Raw genomic sequence first — 21,131 nt, forward strand, 5'->3', positions numbered from 1 at the left:
ATATATATATAATATATATTATTTATATTTATTATATTTATTTTATTTTATAATGCTGCTATAACTCTGAGCTGTAAGGGGAAAAAAAAAGTGTAGGTGGCTATAGATATTAGCAGGGACACAATATGGGGCTAGCACTATAAAAATGCAGTTTTATCATTCTGGAGATGTCCCAGGTCTCAGGTCACTTGACCTAGCATTCATAGTCCACATCGTGCTCAAGTTTCCACACAGCTAAGCAGGTTTGTGTTCAGCTGTGTGTTTGGACTCTGATCAGTAAGCCCAAATTTATCTTCAGTTCTCTCACATTAGCTCACTAGAGTTGTTTTTGCTGTGAATTTTCTCAGCTTCCACAGCATTTATCTGCCACTTCAGAAGTAGTCAAATGACTACTCAATTGCTTAAAGAAGCAAGAGCAAGAACAAAACCACCACAAGTTTGTGTAATATTAAGTTAATATTGTAATATTAAGTTAGGTGTCAGTAACTAGCTGAAAATTAACATTGACATCACACAGTTATGCTAGGGCCTAACTCCAGCTGCAGAGCACAGACCAAGAATAATCAACCCTCAATGCTAAAAAGAATGCTAAAAAGTTTGCTTGGTTGCTTCCCATTTATTGTTGTTCTATCTTTTCTACATAATGCACATTTCCCACACAAAAACTGATCTTTTTTTTTTTTTTTTTTCCCCAAAAAAGCACAACATCCAAGCTGCAATTATAGAGATGACACAACATCAACATGACCTAATATAGCCAGCAAGTGATCATATTGAAAGCTGAAGGAAGAGAAACCCACAATTTATTCAGCAGTTTCAGAGCTCCATATTCTACACAATACGGAAGTTACTGACCTCAACCTTTTCCCTTTTTTTTCCTTAGAGCAGAATGAAAAAAGGTATATTCCTTAGAGAAAGGTGAATTGGAACATTTCACTTTCACTGATTTTCTAATTTTTCACTAACTTTCACTGACAGTGGAAGGGACAATTTCTTTTTGACTGCATTGGCAGGAGAAGAAGTGATAGCACAGATAATATCTTGCTTTACATATTGCAAGGTAAGAGCTAAAAACCATACTGTAACAGATCAGATGAGAAAGGTACTCATCAACAAAATGCAGACATTAGATTCACTGTTGAGAGAGAAGGAACACAGCACCACTTTAACTGGATGCACCAGTAAGATTTAGCATGACTCAGGAACTGACAGAGATTTCTAACTGCAGAGCTCTCAATCAAAAAACCCTTGGGGAAGAAGGGGAATATGTGAAATTTCTGAAAACTAGTTTGGATTTGTTTGGCTCTTTAATACACTGCTAATTAAAAGAATACAAACTAGAAAGGAAACATGGTCATACTAGTTTGTGTTTCTGCTTTTTGGAAAACAGTGAATAAGACTGAATGTAAGCCCATTTATTCTAAACAAGAATCACAAGTTCTAAAACTTTCTGAGTAAGTCTTTAAAATTGCTGCTGCTTCTTCTATTGTCTTCTCAATTACCAGTAGAAATATATCACTTTCATATTTAGCCAGTGCTCTAATCTCTTGGCTATGCATTCAATTCCCATGGGTCAATAAGACTTTTTAAATACATGAAAAAAATATTGCTCGTTGGTATTTGGACCAATTAAGAGAGAGAATCTCAGAAGCATCCACTCTTTATGCTAGGTTAACAGTTCCTGAATGCTAAAGATTCTCTTACAAAATATAAGCATCAAGGAGTACTGCCAAAGGATTGCATGCATCTTTGTGCTGTACATTTCTTAGGAAATCAATGTGTATCTTTCAAACAGGTTGCTGGATTGAAATATCAATTTCCCAAGCCAATCAGAAAACAGCAAGTGCTTTCCAGGACAGCATTTTTCATCAAGAAAAAAACAGCCTGACTTGAACGAATTGAATAGAAAATCCTGCTGAAAAGAAATCAACATTGTTCAGAAGAATACAGAAAAACAAACACTGATGAGAAATTCTCCTTACCAATTATGTATACTACAAGTTCTGTGTGGCCATTTTTTATATTTCTAATAAGCAAAGCTGCTTCTCTGTTTAAATTAAGTTTGATTTATTTACAATTAAATTCAGGATTTATATGAAGATTACAAGACACAGGTCAGAAAGTAAAAACAGCAGCGGTTTGAAGTAGGATAACATTTGTCAAATGGACGTTGTATTCTACCCACCCCTTCCACCAGGTGTCTAAATGTGCACACAGATATCCCTTACTTGATTAATTTGTTTATAGTTGGAGATTCTCTGAAATTAATGTGCAGTGTCTAGACAGATTCCCAATAACACAATCTTTAGGAACTTGCATATTTTTATTGTAACAAATAGAAGAGTAGATCTGTCTTATCAATCCCTTCTGCACACATCTAAGGTGCTAGCCTTCCACTCCCTATGTAAGCAAGTCAGCAGCCCTCCGGCTGTGCAAGGCTTTTCAGGGACAACTGGATCATAAACCCTATTTACTTCTTGCCTAACACCTTATAATGTGACAATGAAACAGCTATTTAGAAGAGCAATGTTTCACAACCAGTCTGAACTACAGTTCAGATGTTGAAGTACATTCAACATCTGCTTTGAGTTACAATGGAGGGAATATATATACCTCTGAGAATAATGAAAAGCACTTTACTGAGACTTGCAGGACAGAATAACTGAGAGATTGTCTTAAAATCACAGCAGTTAAAATGTCCCAAATCCCTCCTTACATCTCTACTTTCAGGATAGGGGCCGATCTAAAGAAAATCACCCTCGAATTTCAAAGATGTGCCTCTCTCTACATGTAAGAGAAAGATATTATTTCAAAGAGACTTCAATATTATTGTGCTCTATTGGACACTTAATGGATAGTCTGATACAGGCATTTTTGTTGCATTGGTGTCTCTGAAAGCAATTCTTACATTACAGAAAGTGCTGCTGATGCAGAAGCAAAGTGTGCATTTACTTATGAGTACTACGGGAAGTCTGTATGCCTGACTTTATTCATCACAATTCCTCCATCTGCCCACATGCCTGACTTGAAGAAGCTGGGCTTTGCTAAATGATGCAGAGCAACAGCTAGTAGTTCTGTGCCCCAAACTGTCTTGCTCATTCACAGTACACATTCGAGTTCAATCAAAATAAACAGTTTTGAATTAACTCACAACTTTCAAGATGAAAAATGCCCTGTACCACTTACAATTTCTAAACTGTCTTATGTTCTTCAATATAATAAACTGTTAGATTGCTAAAATATTTTATTTTCTGGTAGGATATGCTTAGGGAAAATACACTGCACTCCAACATTAATATTTGGGTTTGGGCTGCACTAAGTGACTAACGTACAGCTGAATTTGTCAGGATGCCACATATAGATGCTTGAAGCATGCAGAAGATGTGGCGAGTTCTTATGCAGCAGAAGACAAAGAAAAGAAAAAGGAACAATTGTCATACATTAACACATTAACATATACGACAAATGTAATAAACTAAATTCTTACTGTGGCAGTGCTGTTTTCAGACATTTTCCTGGTAAAACTGCAATTTTGGTAAAGGGGAATTAAAGGGATTACTACAGCAGAAGACAGCACAGACGAAATGGAGACAAGGGTTTACAGAAGGGAGGACGCTTAGGCAGTACACATTAACATGCAGTATCCATCCACACAGCAAGAAGACAGCTCTGAAAACTCCCTGCACATGCTCCCTCCACACAGCAGTCATTTTAGTTATGCCAGGAAGGATGGAATGAAGAAATCAATAATGTACCAGGAACATGTATTCTCAGCATGGCAACAACTAATGGGCACCCAGAAACAGAAAACCACAGTACCAGATAAGTTCTAGCACTCAAAATCCACATCACAGCATGCCATGCTGCTTCCTTATAATAAAACTAAACCGAACACATCAAAGGAATATGTACTGGGGAGGACTCTGACATTCAGGGACCAGCTCATCAAGTGTTCATACAGCCCTTGTGTTCTTCATCCTTCAGCATACAACTGTGCACATTTGTCAGTTTCCCAGGTGATTCTCTGTCATTAAAACCCAAGCAAGCTTCCAAGTCTCTGACTGCACTAGCTATAGGTGGCCTCACTCACAACTTCGGATTTAGCACTGTTAAGCCATGATAAATTATAGATAGGCACATTGCTGGGCTGGTAGCCCAAGCACCACTTTAGTCTTATGCTCACTGGTCTTGGAAGAGAATTTCAGATAATCTTTTCACAGTATAGCTCAACCATGCCTTCAACAGACACTCAAAAACATCAACTGCAAAATTTTGCCACAGTTTTCTGCATCTTTTCCCTAGAAGATATCTATATTCTCTGCAGAGCTCCAGGCTGACACCTAATGAAGTATTAATGTGCAGATATACAAAGTACACTTGGCTAGTGTTGGGCACTTCACTACAAATAGTCTGACCCTAATTATCTGTCAAAATTAAAACAAGATGACACCACACACGGCAAAGAGGTACACAGGTTGGCTGTGGGAGTGGGATGTGATGCTGGGCTGTCAGATGGAAAACTGCCAAAAAAGTACAGTACAGATGAACCCATATTGTCAGTGTACATTGATATGCAATGATTTTTACAGCCTTCTAAGATTAAAGGCTAGTGAAAATTGTTTTTTAACATATATGATAATCATATCAAGAAATTCTCCATTCCTTTTACCTACTCCCTCTTAAATATGCTTAAGCCTGCCATCAAATGAAGTGAAATTTTATGACAGAGCTTTTATTTACTGAAATTTTAATCTTCTTCCTAACATATTTAGCAGGGTACTGCAACGAATTATAAGAGAGAAATGAGAAAAGCCACAAGAGGACAACAATGAAGAATCTGGAGACCTGTAAATTCTTAAGGATTCCCTGATTCAGTTTTACTAATGCTGTTAGAAAGAAAGTGTGAAATTAAATCCAATTCACACATTATGCACAATTAGGGTAGAGTAAAGACAATCTGTCATCCTAAACTGTGAAAGGCTTTGCTGAATAATAGCAAAACTTCAAAAACTCTGTCATGCGTCATTTTGTATTTCATTTCAACCCTTATTTTGAGGAGTGTGATGGATGCAGCAGATAAATTCTTGAACAGTGATCGCAATTACCATTTATTTTTCCTCCATCTGACTTTATTCTTAACTTCCTCCTCTTGTGAATTAAACTCATACAGAATCAACACAATACATACAAGGTATATACAGAATGTCAAAATACAGTGAGTAGTAGGGGTCTTTCATAATGGCAAAACCCAAAAGAAATACCCAATTTTAGGTGAGGTACACAGGCTGAACAATTTGTAATCAGGACTTCCATAGGTACTCCTTTTCATACATGTTTTATAGGGAGTTGTGAAATGCCTTACAAAAATATGTAAAGCTAGTGTAAAGCATGTGCAGGAAACCAACTGGAAAGAAAAAGTCAGCTAAGACTTTCTTGCACCAGCCTTAAGAGACGCTATTATACCTAAAGCGTGATTTTTCCTTCAGGCTGCCTACCATTTAGATTGCATTCATTCAGCAGATCAGAACAGACTATTTGTTACCTTGTGGTGGGACAGAAGTAAAACATGCTTATTACTCTCACTATTACTCTACGAAGCAGTGTAACAAATTAACTGTAAGCCTCACAGAAAAACAACCGTTTTGCTCACCTTATTCTTCACATCCAAGTGAAAATAAATCCAGCCTTTCTCACCATGTTAATTTGTATACAGTACCTTAAAAAATGCTGAATTGCTTAATTTTCTCTACTCTGAAACTGTGATATATTAACTACTAGAAAAAATGCATGGCAAAGACACATAAATAGGAAATGAACCCATTTCTAAAAGGGTGACTAAGGAAATCAGAAAGACCTGTTAATTAAGCAGACCATCCAGTACTTGTGCGTTTGTACGATACAAACTGTGCCTGGCACAAAAATTTGCATTCCTTCTGGTTATGGCTACTTACTGTTCCTTATTCACTTCCATTTCAAGTTTTCCTTATTCTCCATATTCTTTAATGTACAGTAGCATCAAAAATGCTTAAAGAACAGGGCCATAGAGTACAGACACCACAGAAGGAGTGTTTACTGTCTGAAATGCAGCACAAACAAAAACGTAAAGGGACAAAGATGTGACAGCCATATTCATTTTAATTATCCAACATATGAAGAAGGCTAATTTTGCAATTAAAATGCACAACTGGACAATCAGTTGCACAGCTGACTTGAGTTGATTTAAATACACATCAGCACAGATTATGGAAAAACAAAATTGGTTCTCATTATCATTCTGCACCTTGGCAGTAAATTCCTTTTTTTTTTTTTTCTTTTTTTCAGCATGAATACTCCCATACTTTTATAGGCAACTGGATGAACTGACAAAGATTTAAAAAAATGTTCCTCCTTTTAGGTAGCTTAGTTTTTGGCTGATATTGCTCACCACACAGCCACATGCGTGCTAGGACTGGCTTAAAAGAAGGGGTAAAAACAAATTGTCAGAGATGATCTCCCTTTCTCAGGGCTGGTTTGCGCTTTGCATTCACAATATCACACACACACAGTGCAAAGCTATTTATTTCAGTATGTTTCATCAAAACAGGAATAGGATCATAAGTATTGTCTCCCCCACAATCCATTTGTCCCTTATTCAGAATATCACCTTACATGACAAATGAAACACGGGTACACATTTAAGTGCTTCCATTTTTCTGGAGCAGAGCTTTAGCAACCACTAGCTTGCTCAAAGCTCATCTAGGTAGTTATTCCATTGGTTTCACTTTATTTCAGATTCTAACCTTCAGCTCTGTTGATGAATGCCTCCCCCTCCCACCTCAGCTGGGACACAATCCCCCACCTTTAGAAATGAATACTGCATTATGTTGCAAGTTGCATGAATTAAATATATTTTAATTTTTTAAATGAATGGGCAGGCATTCCCATATTATTAGGCATGCACACTGTGCTGAGTGTGACAACTTCAAGCTTGTTTGCACGATCTAGGTATTATATTAATATCAACTTGACTGTGGAGCCATGTTAATACCTGTACAACAGCTGTGCACAGCTAGCCAAAAGCAGAGTATTTGCCTCATTTCTTGCAGATGTACAGAAGCTTAGGAAAACCACAAAATAAGCTAAAGCTATTTGAAAATCTGAAGCCTGTTTCTCAAAAAAATCCATTTGTTTATAAAGTAATATGTATAAAGTAATATTTCTGAAGTGCCTGAAGTGCCTGAGTTTCCATGCTTATTTTTAGAATTGAAAGTCAGATAAGAAACAAGTAATTTTTGAAGTATTTCTAAATGTTTCAAAGCACTTGTAGGCATAATGCATCAATTACCATGAATACATATTACACTTTTGAAGGCCAAATACTTCTTGTATAATGATTCTATTGCTGTATTTGATCCATTCATTTAAAAATAAAATCAACCCCCCAGAACATTAGAATTCCCTCAAGGCTCCCTTTCTTGATTCTATCCAAATACAGAACATATTTACAAACTGTGCTGTGTGGAGTGGAATAATACATACATACAAGGCCTATGAAGATTTCAAAGCACATCCAATCAAAATTAACAGAATAAACGTACACAATACAGTTTAGTTAGCTATATATATATCGTTTAACTTAGTTAAATGTTGGTAGACCGTGGCAATTATCAAAATAAAATTCTCCAAAGAAGGAAATAACTTCAGTCATCATGAATTGGCAAGCTAGTCACAAAGCATCTGAAGTTTATGCATTCATTTTGTAATAAACATACCCGGTTCCTTTGCTATCAAATGGTAAATTTTAATGTATGTCTTACAACTTGCATATAGCAAAATGTGGTTTTGTGGTCATATTATGAAGAAGCCCAATAGCATGTTTGAAGATGTCAGGAAACGCACTGAATTATAATATGCTTCCAGACTGTAAATGAATTTCAGATTTTTATTTCCTTCCTACTGTAATATCATAACTGATACATGATGAAGTACTAAGAGATAAATGGAGATTATAAAAAATAATTACACATCTCAGTGCTAATAGTTTACTGTTTAATCGTTTGGGGAAACCTTAATGCATCGTATGCATAGTAATACTACCAAGATAGAAAAGACAGATAAAATTACTACTGTGTAATTCACAATATTTTTTTTCTGTATCTGGGTTTAACATCTTAGAAACTATTGTTCTCTCTCTACTTTCACTGGGCAGCTCTAAATCTTGTAAAGGATTATTCCTTACAAGCAGTAGACTCATGCAGCTCACTACTAGCATTTCTGTTCTCAAATCATCAGAAAAAAAAATCATCTACTTTACACTAATGAGGGCTTCAATCTCCGAGCTACAAAAAAAAAACCAACACAACACAAAACAGTTGCCATGCAACAAGAACAAGATCAGCAACCTGTAACATCTTCACACACACAAACCGGAGGTGCTGCCACAGCTTGTCTCCTTTGAGCACTTGAGGCTGCTCTACTCTCTCTTAACACAGTAGCTCCTAAAGGTAGCTCTTCTTCATCTGCCTATCCAGGGCAACTCTAAGTTGTTCATGGATGAACTCTGTAACTTAAGTTCGCTTTACAGTTCTTTTATTCTCAGTCATCTCAATCATACAAATAATTTTTTTAAAATCAGAAAAACATGAATAATGCTTCATTCATATTAATGGATGCCCCTGGCTGCATGTGGAAAGGCAATCAGAAGTGATTAAGATTAATAAGCACAGAGAAACTGAAGTCAAATGGGAACAGAAAAGCTTAAGGTACTTTCTAATTATTTTAAATTAGAAAATGTCAGTATACGTAAGACAGAAAACTGAAATTGTACATGAGACAGCACGTTTGATACTGAATTTTTAATCAACACAGAAGAGGTGCTCACCAGTGGGAGGAAAAAAGACAGAACACCCAGGTGGAAAAGAGCGAAAAGAGAATTCCCAGGAATTTAAAGACAAGAGGTGCACTTTTTTTTTTTTTTTTTTTTTTCTTTTTACTAGAAGGGCCTGGTGTGCTTACTGGCTAACATACTCAAAGTATAGTCAATTCCATAAATAAAAACAAGAGATCTCCCCCCCCCCCCCCCCTTTTAAAATTATTATTATTATTATTATTTATTCCAAGCCAGAACACTCTTCCTCTCACTGAACCAGTACAATCTTTGCAACATGGGATGTACGTGTGAATTCAGGTCTCCCACATCCCATGCTGAAAAGGAGCTGTTTCCTCTCTCTCTCTCTCCCTCCATGTCTGAACGCTAGCATTACTTAAATACTGAGAAAGAGGCACTGACTGTTCTTCACAGGTTTAAGAGATCAGTTGGCTTGCCCAAAGCTTTTTACTTGGCTCATTAAAAAACTGAAATTACATTAAATTATATTGGCTCTTTGAAGTTATGCTAAATTAGAATAGAATAGAATAGAATAGAATAGAATAGAATAGAATAGAATAGAATAGAATAGTTCACTATGACTGGGAGAATGACTGCATTTCTCCCTCAACATGAACACCTGTTACAAGTTCAGTTATCCACAACATTATGCTCTGAGGCCTCTGCAATTCAGGGCTACATAGCTGCAGAATTTTCCACAGAGTAATTCCCAGTTTTAAAGAACTGTTTTGTAGATTAGTTTCCACCAAAAGCAAAATATGATACTAGTCTACAGGATACAAATGTCTTTAAAAGCAAGAACAGAATGTGTACTGAGGAACTATCTGATAACCTAAAACAACAGTCTGAACTCTGAAAGAAATCTCTGCCAGCCATCTGAGTACCTAGATCTGAGCACCATCTTCCATCAGAGCTCTAGATGCTTTGGTTATGTAACTCCACAACTGCAACTCTGACAAAAAAATAAATAATTAAAAAAAATATATATCCAAGAACTGACTCTTTCACTGTAAATGAACAGTTACCTTTTGTTTAATTTGCCTTTCCTGTTGCCTCTTTCTCTGAAAATTTCATCATATTCAATGGACTGAAATGCACATGTGCACAGTTTTGACCCAGGCAAAGCAGAGATGACTGAAGAACAAAATGTGGAACCCAACTGTCAAATGGGGGGAGATGGAGGTCTAAATTGGCAAGGTAACTCACCTGAGGAACAGTTCTGTAGCAGACACCTGCATAGATTACCTAACAGAATTCAGCTGCAAGATCCGTCTTTCTGGATGCTCACAAGAACATTATGTACAATGTTACCAAGACAACACGATGGAAACTGAAGACAGGGGACCAGACCATGCTGCTTGGAGACCACACTAATGAACTCTTCTGCTTAAATAATTGTAGTAGGAAACAATTCCTTGAATATATTACACTGTGTATATTTTTATACTGAATTAAATGGTACAGTTTTCTGCTTGCATAGTCCTAATAAAATATCAGCATGACCAGTAGTCCTGTGGAACTAGCACTGGCACAGGTTGCCCAGAGAAGCTGTGGATGCTTCACCCCTGGAGGTGTTCAAGGCTATGCTGGATGAGGCCTTGGCCAACCTGGTCAAGTGGGAGGTGTCCCTGCCCATGGCAGGTGTGTTGGAACTAGATGATCTTTAAAGTCACTTCCAACCCAAGCCATTCATTGATTCCATGAAAACTGAAAACGTGCACAATCTTCTTAGTTCTGCCTGTTAGCGAACTGACAGTCAGAACACTTAAGGCAATTGTATCACAACATGAAATGGTTGATTCTCCAACTCGAACCCCCTATGCTTGCACGCTATGTAACTTAGATTCCTGTAGTATGAGAAGTACACAACCAAGAATAAATAAAAAAATCCCCCCCTTGAATATGTCTCTTGACTGGCATTTTATACTGCAAATTTATATCTGAATTTTTTCTTTGCATCCTGTATTTGTTTAGAAGAAATGGAAATCTTGCTAACTTCTGAAAATGTCAAAAAAGGTGTAGAAGACTCATTTTATTTCCTTCTGCTACAAATACTGAATAGCTACCATGGAAGCAGCTAGGAATGTTTAGCACAAACTTTCAGAGCGTCTGTGCTTCCGCAGCTCTTCACACCTTCACACCTTCATTGCTGGTTTTTTTTTTTTTTTTGATTTGAAAGCTAGATCCAAAACCAAGGTAACCCACATTTCTTTGTGTACTGAGACTGCTCCAAAGAATTTGACACAGTGAGTGCAACTTAAACATTGTTTAGGTTATTTCAAATAGATTTGGCAAAGTTCCTTGTGAAGCTCCTAGCAGGAATACTGAAATGTAGCATCATTCTCTATAAACATCATCACACACAGAGACTTAGAGGTCTGAAAAACACTTTTCTGTTTTCCTTCACAAAGACTCAAAATACCACAAAACATATGTAAATATGATATAAAAATCTATCTCTGAGCAGAGAAAACTGATTTCTAACACAAAATTTGCAGTGGCTTCCTGAATAGCTTGGGGTAGGAAAGATACTTGTCTTTCTCAATTTAATGTCTGCCAGACTGGAACAACTTTAGTTACTTCACCAGGGTGTTAAAGGAATTAATTTACTCCTGTTTGCACAATTACTTTGAAGATGAAAATTACTATTTAAATACTAAGTGCCATTTTGTATATATAAGCAAAAACAAAACACCTGTACAAATCCAAAACAAAATTATCCTCTCCCTATGTACAGATGAGTACAGGATCTGAAAGGACTATTCTTTCATTCACTGCCATGTCTCCAAAGAAAACAGCAAATGCTTAGCAGTCCTTATTTCCTAAAATCCTACGTGCCACTTATTGATCTTGTGACATGCATTGCACATTTTTCAACGTGTGCTTACTATATTTGCAACACAAATATTAAAATAAAAAAATGTTATTGATGAAGACATTGACACAAATCAAAGCAGTAATCAATTGGGCTTTTCTGGTATAAACACCTTGAAGACCTCTAATGAAAGCTTCCTTTCATTTCAACTGCTTCAATTCACAATGGTTTCATATACTCAATAAATCTTCCAAAGACAAAATGAAAGTCTTAACCTACAATTTCTGAATAGCTGTTTTACATTTCCTTTTCTCTGTCTCTTTTTTTTGTTTTCATCTTTTTTTTTTTTTTTTTTTTTTTTAATAATTTAGCATGTCAAACTTTTACTTCCTTTCACTCATTTCTGCCTCCAAATAGTGACTCGGTCACCTCTATTCTGCAAAGCTGATCTCTTCCTTACTTAGCTCAGTCATAAGCAAAATAATAGAAATTACTCCATCTTACAAGAAATACTGATAACACAGATACTAGACTTCTCTCCTCCACCATCTTCTGCTTTAGCCTTATTTGAAAGAGTCAACATCTAAGACTTGCATGAATGTCAACATCTAAGACTTGCATGAATAAGACTACAGTATTCAGGTAAAATTAAGATGCCAATATTTCTCACAGTTTTGTTCTTGCTTTGGAAGAATACAGACAAATATCAAATTTGGGAATATGTAATAATTTGCTAGATTATTAGAGATAAAAAGCATTTTCATATAAAGAAATAAGCCATTAGGTATCAATCTTGGGACTTTTAAAAAGTGGTTCTCGAAAACTGACTAGCTTTCATGGACCTCCCAAAATTCTCTAGAGTAGACTCCCAGGGGACACTGCTAACTAGCTCCCCATGTTCTTTTTATAAGTCTTTGGAAATGATTCTTGTGGAGAAACAATGGCAGCTAAAGCCCTTTTCCTGCATAGACAGGAGCTATTTACTTATAAAAAAATAAATAAATAATGCAATTCTATCAGATAATGGCAATCATATAACACTAGTAATGGAATTCAGCTTATTTGGCTGGATACTCTGCAGCCAATTTTGGCAGAAAAGAAATGCAACACCTGGCAGTAACAACTGATACAATCTCCGTATCTAAATTATACAGCGATATACACCTGAGTAATAAACCCCCCGACAGTCTCAATCTTCATCACCTTTTATTGGATGTTCTGTCAAACTTTGTTGTCCCTCCTTAAACATCACAAATTCACTTCATGCCCTGTTTAGTATGGCAAGGTCCTCTGTGTCAACTGTAGCTTTCTTAAACATGACTATTCGTACTTAGAAGTGAGACTTTACAGTATATTACTGCATGCTGCCAAGGTTTTGATCTCTGTACAGTTGTACAGTAACTTTATTCTTGTCATAGGAGATTTTTTGCACTTCTAATTTCCTAACAAGCAACTTAAAATTGCATTTAAACTCATGGATACTCATGACCAAATATCATCATCTAATAAGAAGGTACTAAAGTGAAGAATGATTTATAATCTTGCCCCCACACCTCCAACAAAAAAATAAGCAGTCATCTTCAGGTAGAAACACAGAACTTTGAATTCAGGTTCATGAAGTACAGATGAACAAGAAGTAAAAATGGCCAACTATGCTGAGGTGAACCACTCGTTTATATTCAGTGCAGTATCAATAGTATAAGTCTGGTTTTATAATATAGTTTGTGACAGCAATGCATACTATTTATCTTATTTGAATCTTATCATCAAAAAAAAAAAAAAAAAGTCTAAGCTGACCTAGTTCTCTAGGCTTCTATAGTCCACAAAAAGAGTAAGAGGCAACTTTAGAGAGTAATTTACTTTTGGAGCTTCAAGTAGCCCAACAACTGACTCTGGCATTAAAACTACTCCAAAATACCCCCTATCTTTCTTTGCAACACACTCCTCCAAAAGACCACCTCCATCAAAAAAAAAAAAAAGAAAGAAAAATTAAAATCAGACCATGTGTCTGAGCGTATTGTCCAAACACTTCCTGAAATCTGGCAGGCTCTGTGCCATGACCACTTCCCTGTGTAGACTGTTTCAGTGCCTGACCACCTGTTTGGTGAAAAAACTTTTCCTGATGTCCAGCCTGACCCTCCCCTGTAGCAGCTTCAAGCCGTTCCCTTGGGTCTTATTGCTGGTCACCAGAGAAAAGCTGCCTCTCCACTCCCCCTTGTGAGGAAGGTGTAGATCACAATAAGGATTCTCCTCAGCCTCCTCTTCTCTATTTCAACTGCCTTTTCATCCTGGTTGGGCAGTCTGTAGCAGACTCCCATGACACCTGCCTGGTTGGCCCTCCCCCATTCTTACCCATAAACACTCAACCTGATTGTCACCATCATTAAGCTCAAGACAGTCAAAACACTCCCTAACATACAGTGCTAGGCCACCACCTCTCCTTCTGAGCCTATCTCTTCTGAAGAGACTACAGCCACCCATTACAGCACTCTAGTTGTGCAAGTCATCCCACCATGTTTCTGTGATGGCAGCTATATCCATTTTCCTGCTGCACAATGGCTTCCAGATCCTCCTGTTTGTTTCCCATGCTGTGTGCATTGGTGTAGATGCATTTCAGTTGGTTTAGTGATCCCATCACCTTTCTAGGGGGAGAAGCTCTAATTGCTACATGACCTTTTCTCAGGCACTTCCATGATTTCTAACCCATCAATATCCCTTGTGTCTTTGCTGTCACATGGCTCTCCATCCCCTACCTGGCCTGGGACAGCATACTGAAGGGCCTTGCTAGCACATTGTCCTGCAGCCACTGACATATCACGCTCTGGCTTATCTCTAGTGAGCCTGTTTTTATCCCTTTCCTCCTTCGAATCTAGTTTAAAGATCTCTCGGTGAGCCCTGCTAACTCCTGAGCAAAACCCCTTTCCCCCTTTGAGACTGGTGAACCCCGCTGTTGCGAGCAGGCCTGGGGTCATGTAAAACAACCTGTGATCAAAAAACAAAACAAAGTTCTGCCAACAACACCAAGCTTGGAGCCAGGGATTGATCTGCTGTCATTTCCTGCTTCTCCTCTCATCATTCCCTGCAACTGAAGAGAGAGAGGACAAAGCTACTCGTGGTCCTGATCCCTTGAGTTGTCCCAAAGCCCTGAAGTCTTTCTTGATTGCCCTTGCACTTCTTGTTGGAACTTCCAGGTTACTCTGGAGTATGTATTTTCATACGAGATACAGATAAAATATACAAAACCTTAAAGCAAATGTGTAAGCAAGCAGCTTTTACATCAAAGAAGCACAGTGAAAATATTCAAAGATAATTAGAAGATAATGAGTGTGTCTCCAATTAGTATCTTGCACACGAATGCATTTTCTTTGAAAGCACAAGCCATTGCTGACAATAACAGCTAATAGTTAAGTGGGAGTTACAGAACAGATAAAAGTTTATGATAGAAGAAAGCAAAATATTGTATAAGTAAAAACCACAAATTGTATTTTCCGAAGTTTTTTAAGACTCATGTTTACATTCAGGACACTCCTGTTAAGCACTGTTAAATTTACATTGCATTGTATATCCTGTAACTAGGCATGCTAAACACAAAATTTCAGCTTTGATTTAAAAATTAAATTTATGAACTTATTAACTTTATAAACTGTTGAAAAACTCTGTTAAGTGTTCTTGTTTTAAAAACAGAGCTAGCAATACCCCAATGTCTTAAAAGGCTTGCCAAAAAGTTAAATCAGTGTGTTTTCCTCTAGACCAAAACCAGAATTCCTCCTTTTGAATTCCCTGCTTTAATAATCAGACCTGGATCTGCAGGATCTAGAGGAATCCTATGTTGTGGGAAGGACAGGGACCAGCTCTTTGGGCAACTTATGGTTCAAATCCATCAAAAAGAATACAAGAGCAAAGTGCCATAAGCCTAACAAAGTCTAAGAATATGAGATTATCTTCTCCTATCAAACAGTATAACGAGAGAGATAGCAATGGTTATAAAATGTCCTGCTGTGAACAAATCTTTACAATCCACTTAAAACTTCACAGCATGTCAATGCACCTATAATTGCAATTGTCTATCACTGCAACACATTTAATGGGGAAGAAGGATCTTAAAACCTCTCTAAGTAAACATGTTCTACGTTGTCATTTTGAAAACCTACACTCCTAACATAAATTTCAGTTCAATCCAGACTTTAGACCCTATTCAAGAGTCCAGTGGACTGGATGTGAAGTACCCCCCTAATGCAGGGGACAGATCAAGGTCCCTAGTGGCCCTAGCACAACCTAAGTTGTTCAGCAAAGTACGTACCTTTTCATACTCCAAGCACAGAAGAAACCACATTGCCCCAGAGCAGGAGTGTTCACATGGGTAATAATCTCAGTTACATTATTCAAGATTAAAAGATAATAAAAGTGTTTTTAACTCTGAAATATATATACCAGTTTTTACTGGCAAAGAAAATCTCTGCATCACATTAAATAAGCTTCCCCTCCCCCCTCCCACACCTTTTTCTTTTTTTTTTTTTTTTTTTTTCCTGAAAAAACAATGAGGAGGTTAATTTGTACTTCTTTACAGAAACTGGAAATAAAGAACTCTTAGTAATTCTTAATGCACCTGGAGACTGTAGACTCTTAAATATGTAATAAATAAATAATTAAATAAATTGAGATCTTTTATTTTCTCTCCCTTGGTGTCTTTGTTTGTTCTTGTCCACTGAACAGATTTTACCTTGTTCATGACAATCCAAGCACTTGAGGTTTGGGTGACAGAGCCAGAAATGCAGAACATTAAGAACAGCTCAGCTCCTTCTCCCAATGCAGGTGAAGGGGAGCTCCACAAAGACTCTTCATAAATTCAGCTCAAGACTCCAATAGGAATGGCCATACATAAACTTTAATAGCACAGAGTAGGGGGTAGCAGAGAGCACTGCATACTGTACTTCAATTGTCCTAGATTCTGAGTCTTAATCACATCTCTAGCAGCACGTGTGAGACATGAATTATGTGAGAAAGCATTTCTTTCTAACAGCTTTGAATTTGCTACTTTAATTTCACATCCCCTTGTTCCTGTGTTATGTTTCTGTGTGAGATAGAAACTAGCAGTTACTAATTGACTGTATATCCATTATTTCTGAACAGATTTTAGGCAGCCTTGTATTTCTTTCTAAAGCAAGCACATTAATATCTGTTATCAGATGAACATGCTTCAGTCTCCAGACTCTCTCGGTATAAAATGGCAGAACATTCACAACTGACCTAAGGCAAAGAAAGCCAATTACACTATGGAACACAAGCTACAAATTTTTACTTGTATCTTAATCTAATCTGCGGTGTTACTGCCTCATTTCGTGCACAACTGTCAGTTGTCAGTCATTTGGAAATCAGACCTAAACAGTTTGTAAGAATTAAGTCAATTAAAAGATGAAGTGTGATTCCAAACAGGGGAAGAGTCAATAGGTCGACGTTACAGAGTTACCTTGTAAAGATGAAAACAGATTCCACAAGCCAACCAGAATACACCCAGGTCATGGAATTTGGGTGTTCGCTGCTTTTCAAACACAACAGGCAGCAATATGATTAGATGGCCAGCTTAACAGCACTGTGAGTTGTCAAAAAAACAAGCCTGCTACAGATCCTGTAGCAATATGTGGTTGAACAGGGCTTTTATCCTGTAGTAATACAAATTACAAATCTCTTTTGGTGTTTAGCATAAGTCATGTTTAAGACTCAGGTGATGTTTTGAAAGCAAACAAATTTCAAGATTTGACTCCAAAATCCAACAAGGATTTTGAAGCAGGCACACTATAACCTTTGGAAACATCACACATAATTTTGTTTAGTTGTGAGTGATGCCGCCAACATTAGTTTTTAACAGGGACCTATTTAACTTATTTCAAAAGAACAAAAATCTGTTCATCATTCAATTTACTCCTGTAAATCAAGTACTCCCTTGTATGCTGGAAGCTGGCATTGTCCACCACCCCTGTACCTTAACAGCAGTAGTCTTTTTTTTTTTTTTTTTTTTTTTTTTTAATCAGATTTAAAAATAAATCGCCTTAACCTATTTCAGTTTTTAATAGAAGTTTTCAGGAATTAAAAGAAACATGGTGGTACCCTCTTTCAGGGATGCATTCCTAGCCATTTTACTTAGTCTTAGAGTCTTAGTCTATAGTCTTAGAGTAAATAGGAATACATTTTACTCCAGGTGGGAGAAAGACATCCCACTTCACAGAGTCTGCACCAAATAATGGACAAGGATGTATCATAGATCGAGAGTATCAAGTAAAAGTAAGTCTTAATCCAAACTGAAACAGAAAATTATCTTGACCTTGGATGGAAAAGTCCACCTAAATAACACCCAAAAGCAAGAATTTTCCTAGAAAGAAAATTTCAATCACCCACTGGATTTGATTTTTTAAGAACTGAAGCTTAACCTATAAAATAACACTCACTGTAACTAGCTGGACATTAGTATTGAAATCATTATAGGATAGCCAGTCTAATTTAAGCATCTTTCCCAGTTCAATAATATACACCACAGTATCACACATAGCCAGGAAGTTAGAGCCATGACTAGATGTTTACAGTAAGATAATCCTTATCTAACATGGAAGGAAAGGCACGTAGAAGACTGTCAGCATTACACTAAGAAGACTTATAGCACTACACTGGGATTCAGAGAACAGTCACCAGACTTGCCTTTTTTACCCACAGGTGCAAAAGGCTTTGGATTTTGCATAAAAGTGACTAAAGACAATCCACAAGAATGCTAGATACTAAATGCTTCACTAGAGGAGAAGTTGCATACCAAGGGATTGCATAGCCCAAAGCTGCATTAATTATGAGATGAATAAATCTGTGCACAAATGGAGAAGCTCATGAACTACACACTGAGTAGGACTGGTGAAATACCTCTTTATATCTGGGGCAACTGCTATCAGCATAGGGACTCTAACTTGCCTGTAATTCTTTGGTCAGAAAATGCAACAACTTACAGAGCAGGTTAGCAGATTTTCTAGTCAATTATTACTCTAATTACACACTGACTCATTTTAGTCACTGCCTAAAAAAATGCTGAGGAATAGCAATTAAATTTTCTAGAATCTGTATCATTTTCTTGTCACTAAACATCATAGAAGAATAGGGCATTAGGGTCCCAAATGAGTTTGTTCCCCATTTCATGGAAGGGAAACGATTGATGACAACACTCAACATGGAAGAAAGTAATGATGAACTTGTAATGAATACCTGAGGAATAAATCCAGCTTATTGATAAACAAAACTTCCCAGAGCAATTATGAGAGTGGAGGTCTAATTGAGCTACATGGCTTTACATCTTCCTTTTCTCTTTGGAGAAGTGTGATAAAAGATGTTCATGACTGAATACTGAGCAAATTATTCAGGTCCAAGACTGTATCTGGTCTAAAACCACATATTTTTCTTTTTTAGAATATTTGGCGTACGATACTGAAACGTGATTTGTAGAAGTACTAAACACTCACAGATGCATCAAGTCAGTGTGAGAGGCATTTTAACCACAAAATACTAATAAAGTATTTTAACCATATGATTCTAAAAACTCAGAAATAGTGGTAGTTCAATGGCTCAGTCTGAGTATGCAAAATTAATAGAAGACTTTGACCTTAATCTCTCTGTGCCTCAGCCTCTCATCTGCAAAACACGGATAATACCACTCTCTCATCTCACAAGGGATTTGTGAGGATGAACTCAGTCATGATGTTGAAGCATGAGGTAGCACAGTGATAAACACTTTAAAAACAGCATGAAATAGCAACATATAACCATAAGCAGTAACTAAATTTTAGGGAGATAAATATTGACTAGCTGCTGATTAAATGAACACTGAAGATCCTGTGAACTCAGAGAAGTGGGAGGTCATGTGGGAAAACAGTACGGGATCATGTAATCCAAGTCTGTATTAAAGGGTATGAGCACAGTGGAGTAAAATGAAGATTGAGTAAGCAATCTTAACTCACTAAGAATTCTTAACCTCAGAGTCTTCTTTTTAATGAGCAATTAAAGAGTCATCTTTTTAATAGCTTGCCTTTCCTCCAAACTATCAATATAAATTCACAAGCAAATACACGTACACCTAGACTATATTTGAATTCTGTTATACAGAGGTGGGCAAAGCCCCAGACATTGCTATTCTTAGCTCATCCAGTCTGCTTCTGTAAGAAACTGCTTCCAGTGTATCCTTAGTTCACCTTTTCAGAGAGTACTGCTTTCCCAGGGCTGCCTCAGGGTCCTGCTGACGGATTGCTCTAATTGCAGTTGGTGAAGTAAAGAGGGCAGCTACTTCATGCTCTGCTAGCATGCGGAAATAGGCACCAGCATCTGGCATTCCCACAGGCTTCCCCTATGGAGAGAATAATTTAAAATGTCACAGGATAAAAATACTTCATAATTCCTTGACAGTCCAAGGCTTGAACATGTAATAGTAGCGGTAACACAGCAACTGAAGTAATTTCAAGTAAGACTTTAAAGAAGGATTTGTTAAAAATAATAATACAGTAAGTGTACTCACTTGCAGGAATAAATTTCACAAGCTTTGGGCACAATCTCTTGAATGACCAAAGGACATACTAGCTGCTACTAAGAAAAATAGGACAAATGGACAAGCAAATGAAAAGACAGCCTCAAACAGCTTTTATTACACTGCCAGCAGAGGGAGTCATTCCTTCATTTGTCCTTACTGTGAAACGGGCTGTAAAACGTTCAGAGTCCCACGGAACTAAGAGTCTCCGGATATAGTGGCACTTCAGCCATATACCCTTTGCACAGGACTGCAGCTCGTAACACCAGCTTTTTGTCACTTAGAATTTGTCTCTCGTTTCTGGAAAAATTCCCACTCAGCTGCTTACAATTGGCTTATTGACATCGTTGTGCTGCTACTGCATGCAAAAACTGGAGAGAAGCCAAAGACCCCTTTAACTGTGTTAGTGTGGTATCTGTTATTTTTTGTTTGGTTTGGTTTTAGAAAACTAAACATTGTCTTGAGCTACAGGGCATAGTCAGGAAAATTGTAAACAGAAGTAATTGGACATGACAAATTGTCCACTGGTAAATAATAATAATAACAAAAAATAATCAAAAATATTTTTCTGTGGTTCTGCAAATATGAAAAGCAGTCAGCACAGGATCACCTAACAACAGTCTTTCTGTATGTGTTACTGGAATGAATGAATTGCTCCATACGTATATCAAAATGATGAAAAGATGTTGTTAAAGTGGAATGATCTTTAGCTGTACAGGTATTGCTACATAACCTTTTTGCTAGAAAGGCCAAGCTTGGAAGATGAACTTTGACAAAGCACACAAACAAGATAGGAGAGACAAATGCTTTTCATAATGCAAAACAGCTTTGTCAATGCGTTATGCAGGAAGCCATGAATAAAGAGAAAGTTTCACCACTGAAAATGTCACCAATTTTACAGC

At 37.1% G+C, this 21,131-nt stretch overlaps 1 protein-coding gene across 1 annotated transcript in view; it reads right to left on the reverse strand.

Annotated features, from left to right (window-relative positions):
- Positions 1 to 21,131, reverse strand: part of LOC311438885 (uncharacterized protein) — a 121,191-nt gene that overhangs the window by 21,083 nt on the left and 78,977 nt on the right. Inside the window, exon 2 of the mRNA XM_084523840.1 lies at positions 19,901 to 20,052. Within this exon, the coding sequence (XP_084379966.1) occupies positions 19,901 to 20,037 (137 nt within the window). The 5' untranslated portion in view covers positions 20,038 to 20,052. The remainder of the gene's footprint in view (positions 1 to 19,900; positions 20,053 to 21,131) is intronic.

Source organism: Aythya ferina (genome assembly GCF_964211825.1).
Source record: "Aythya ferina genome assembly, chromosome: 1".
Taxonomy (NCBI): Eukaryota; Metazoa; Chordata; class Aves; order Anseriformes; family Anatidae; genus Aythya; species Aythya ferina.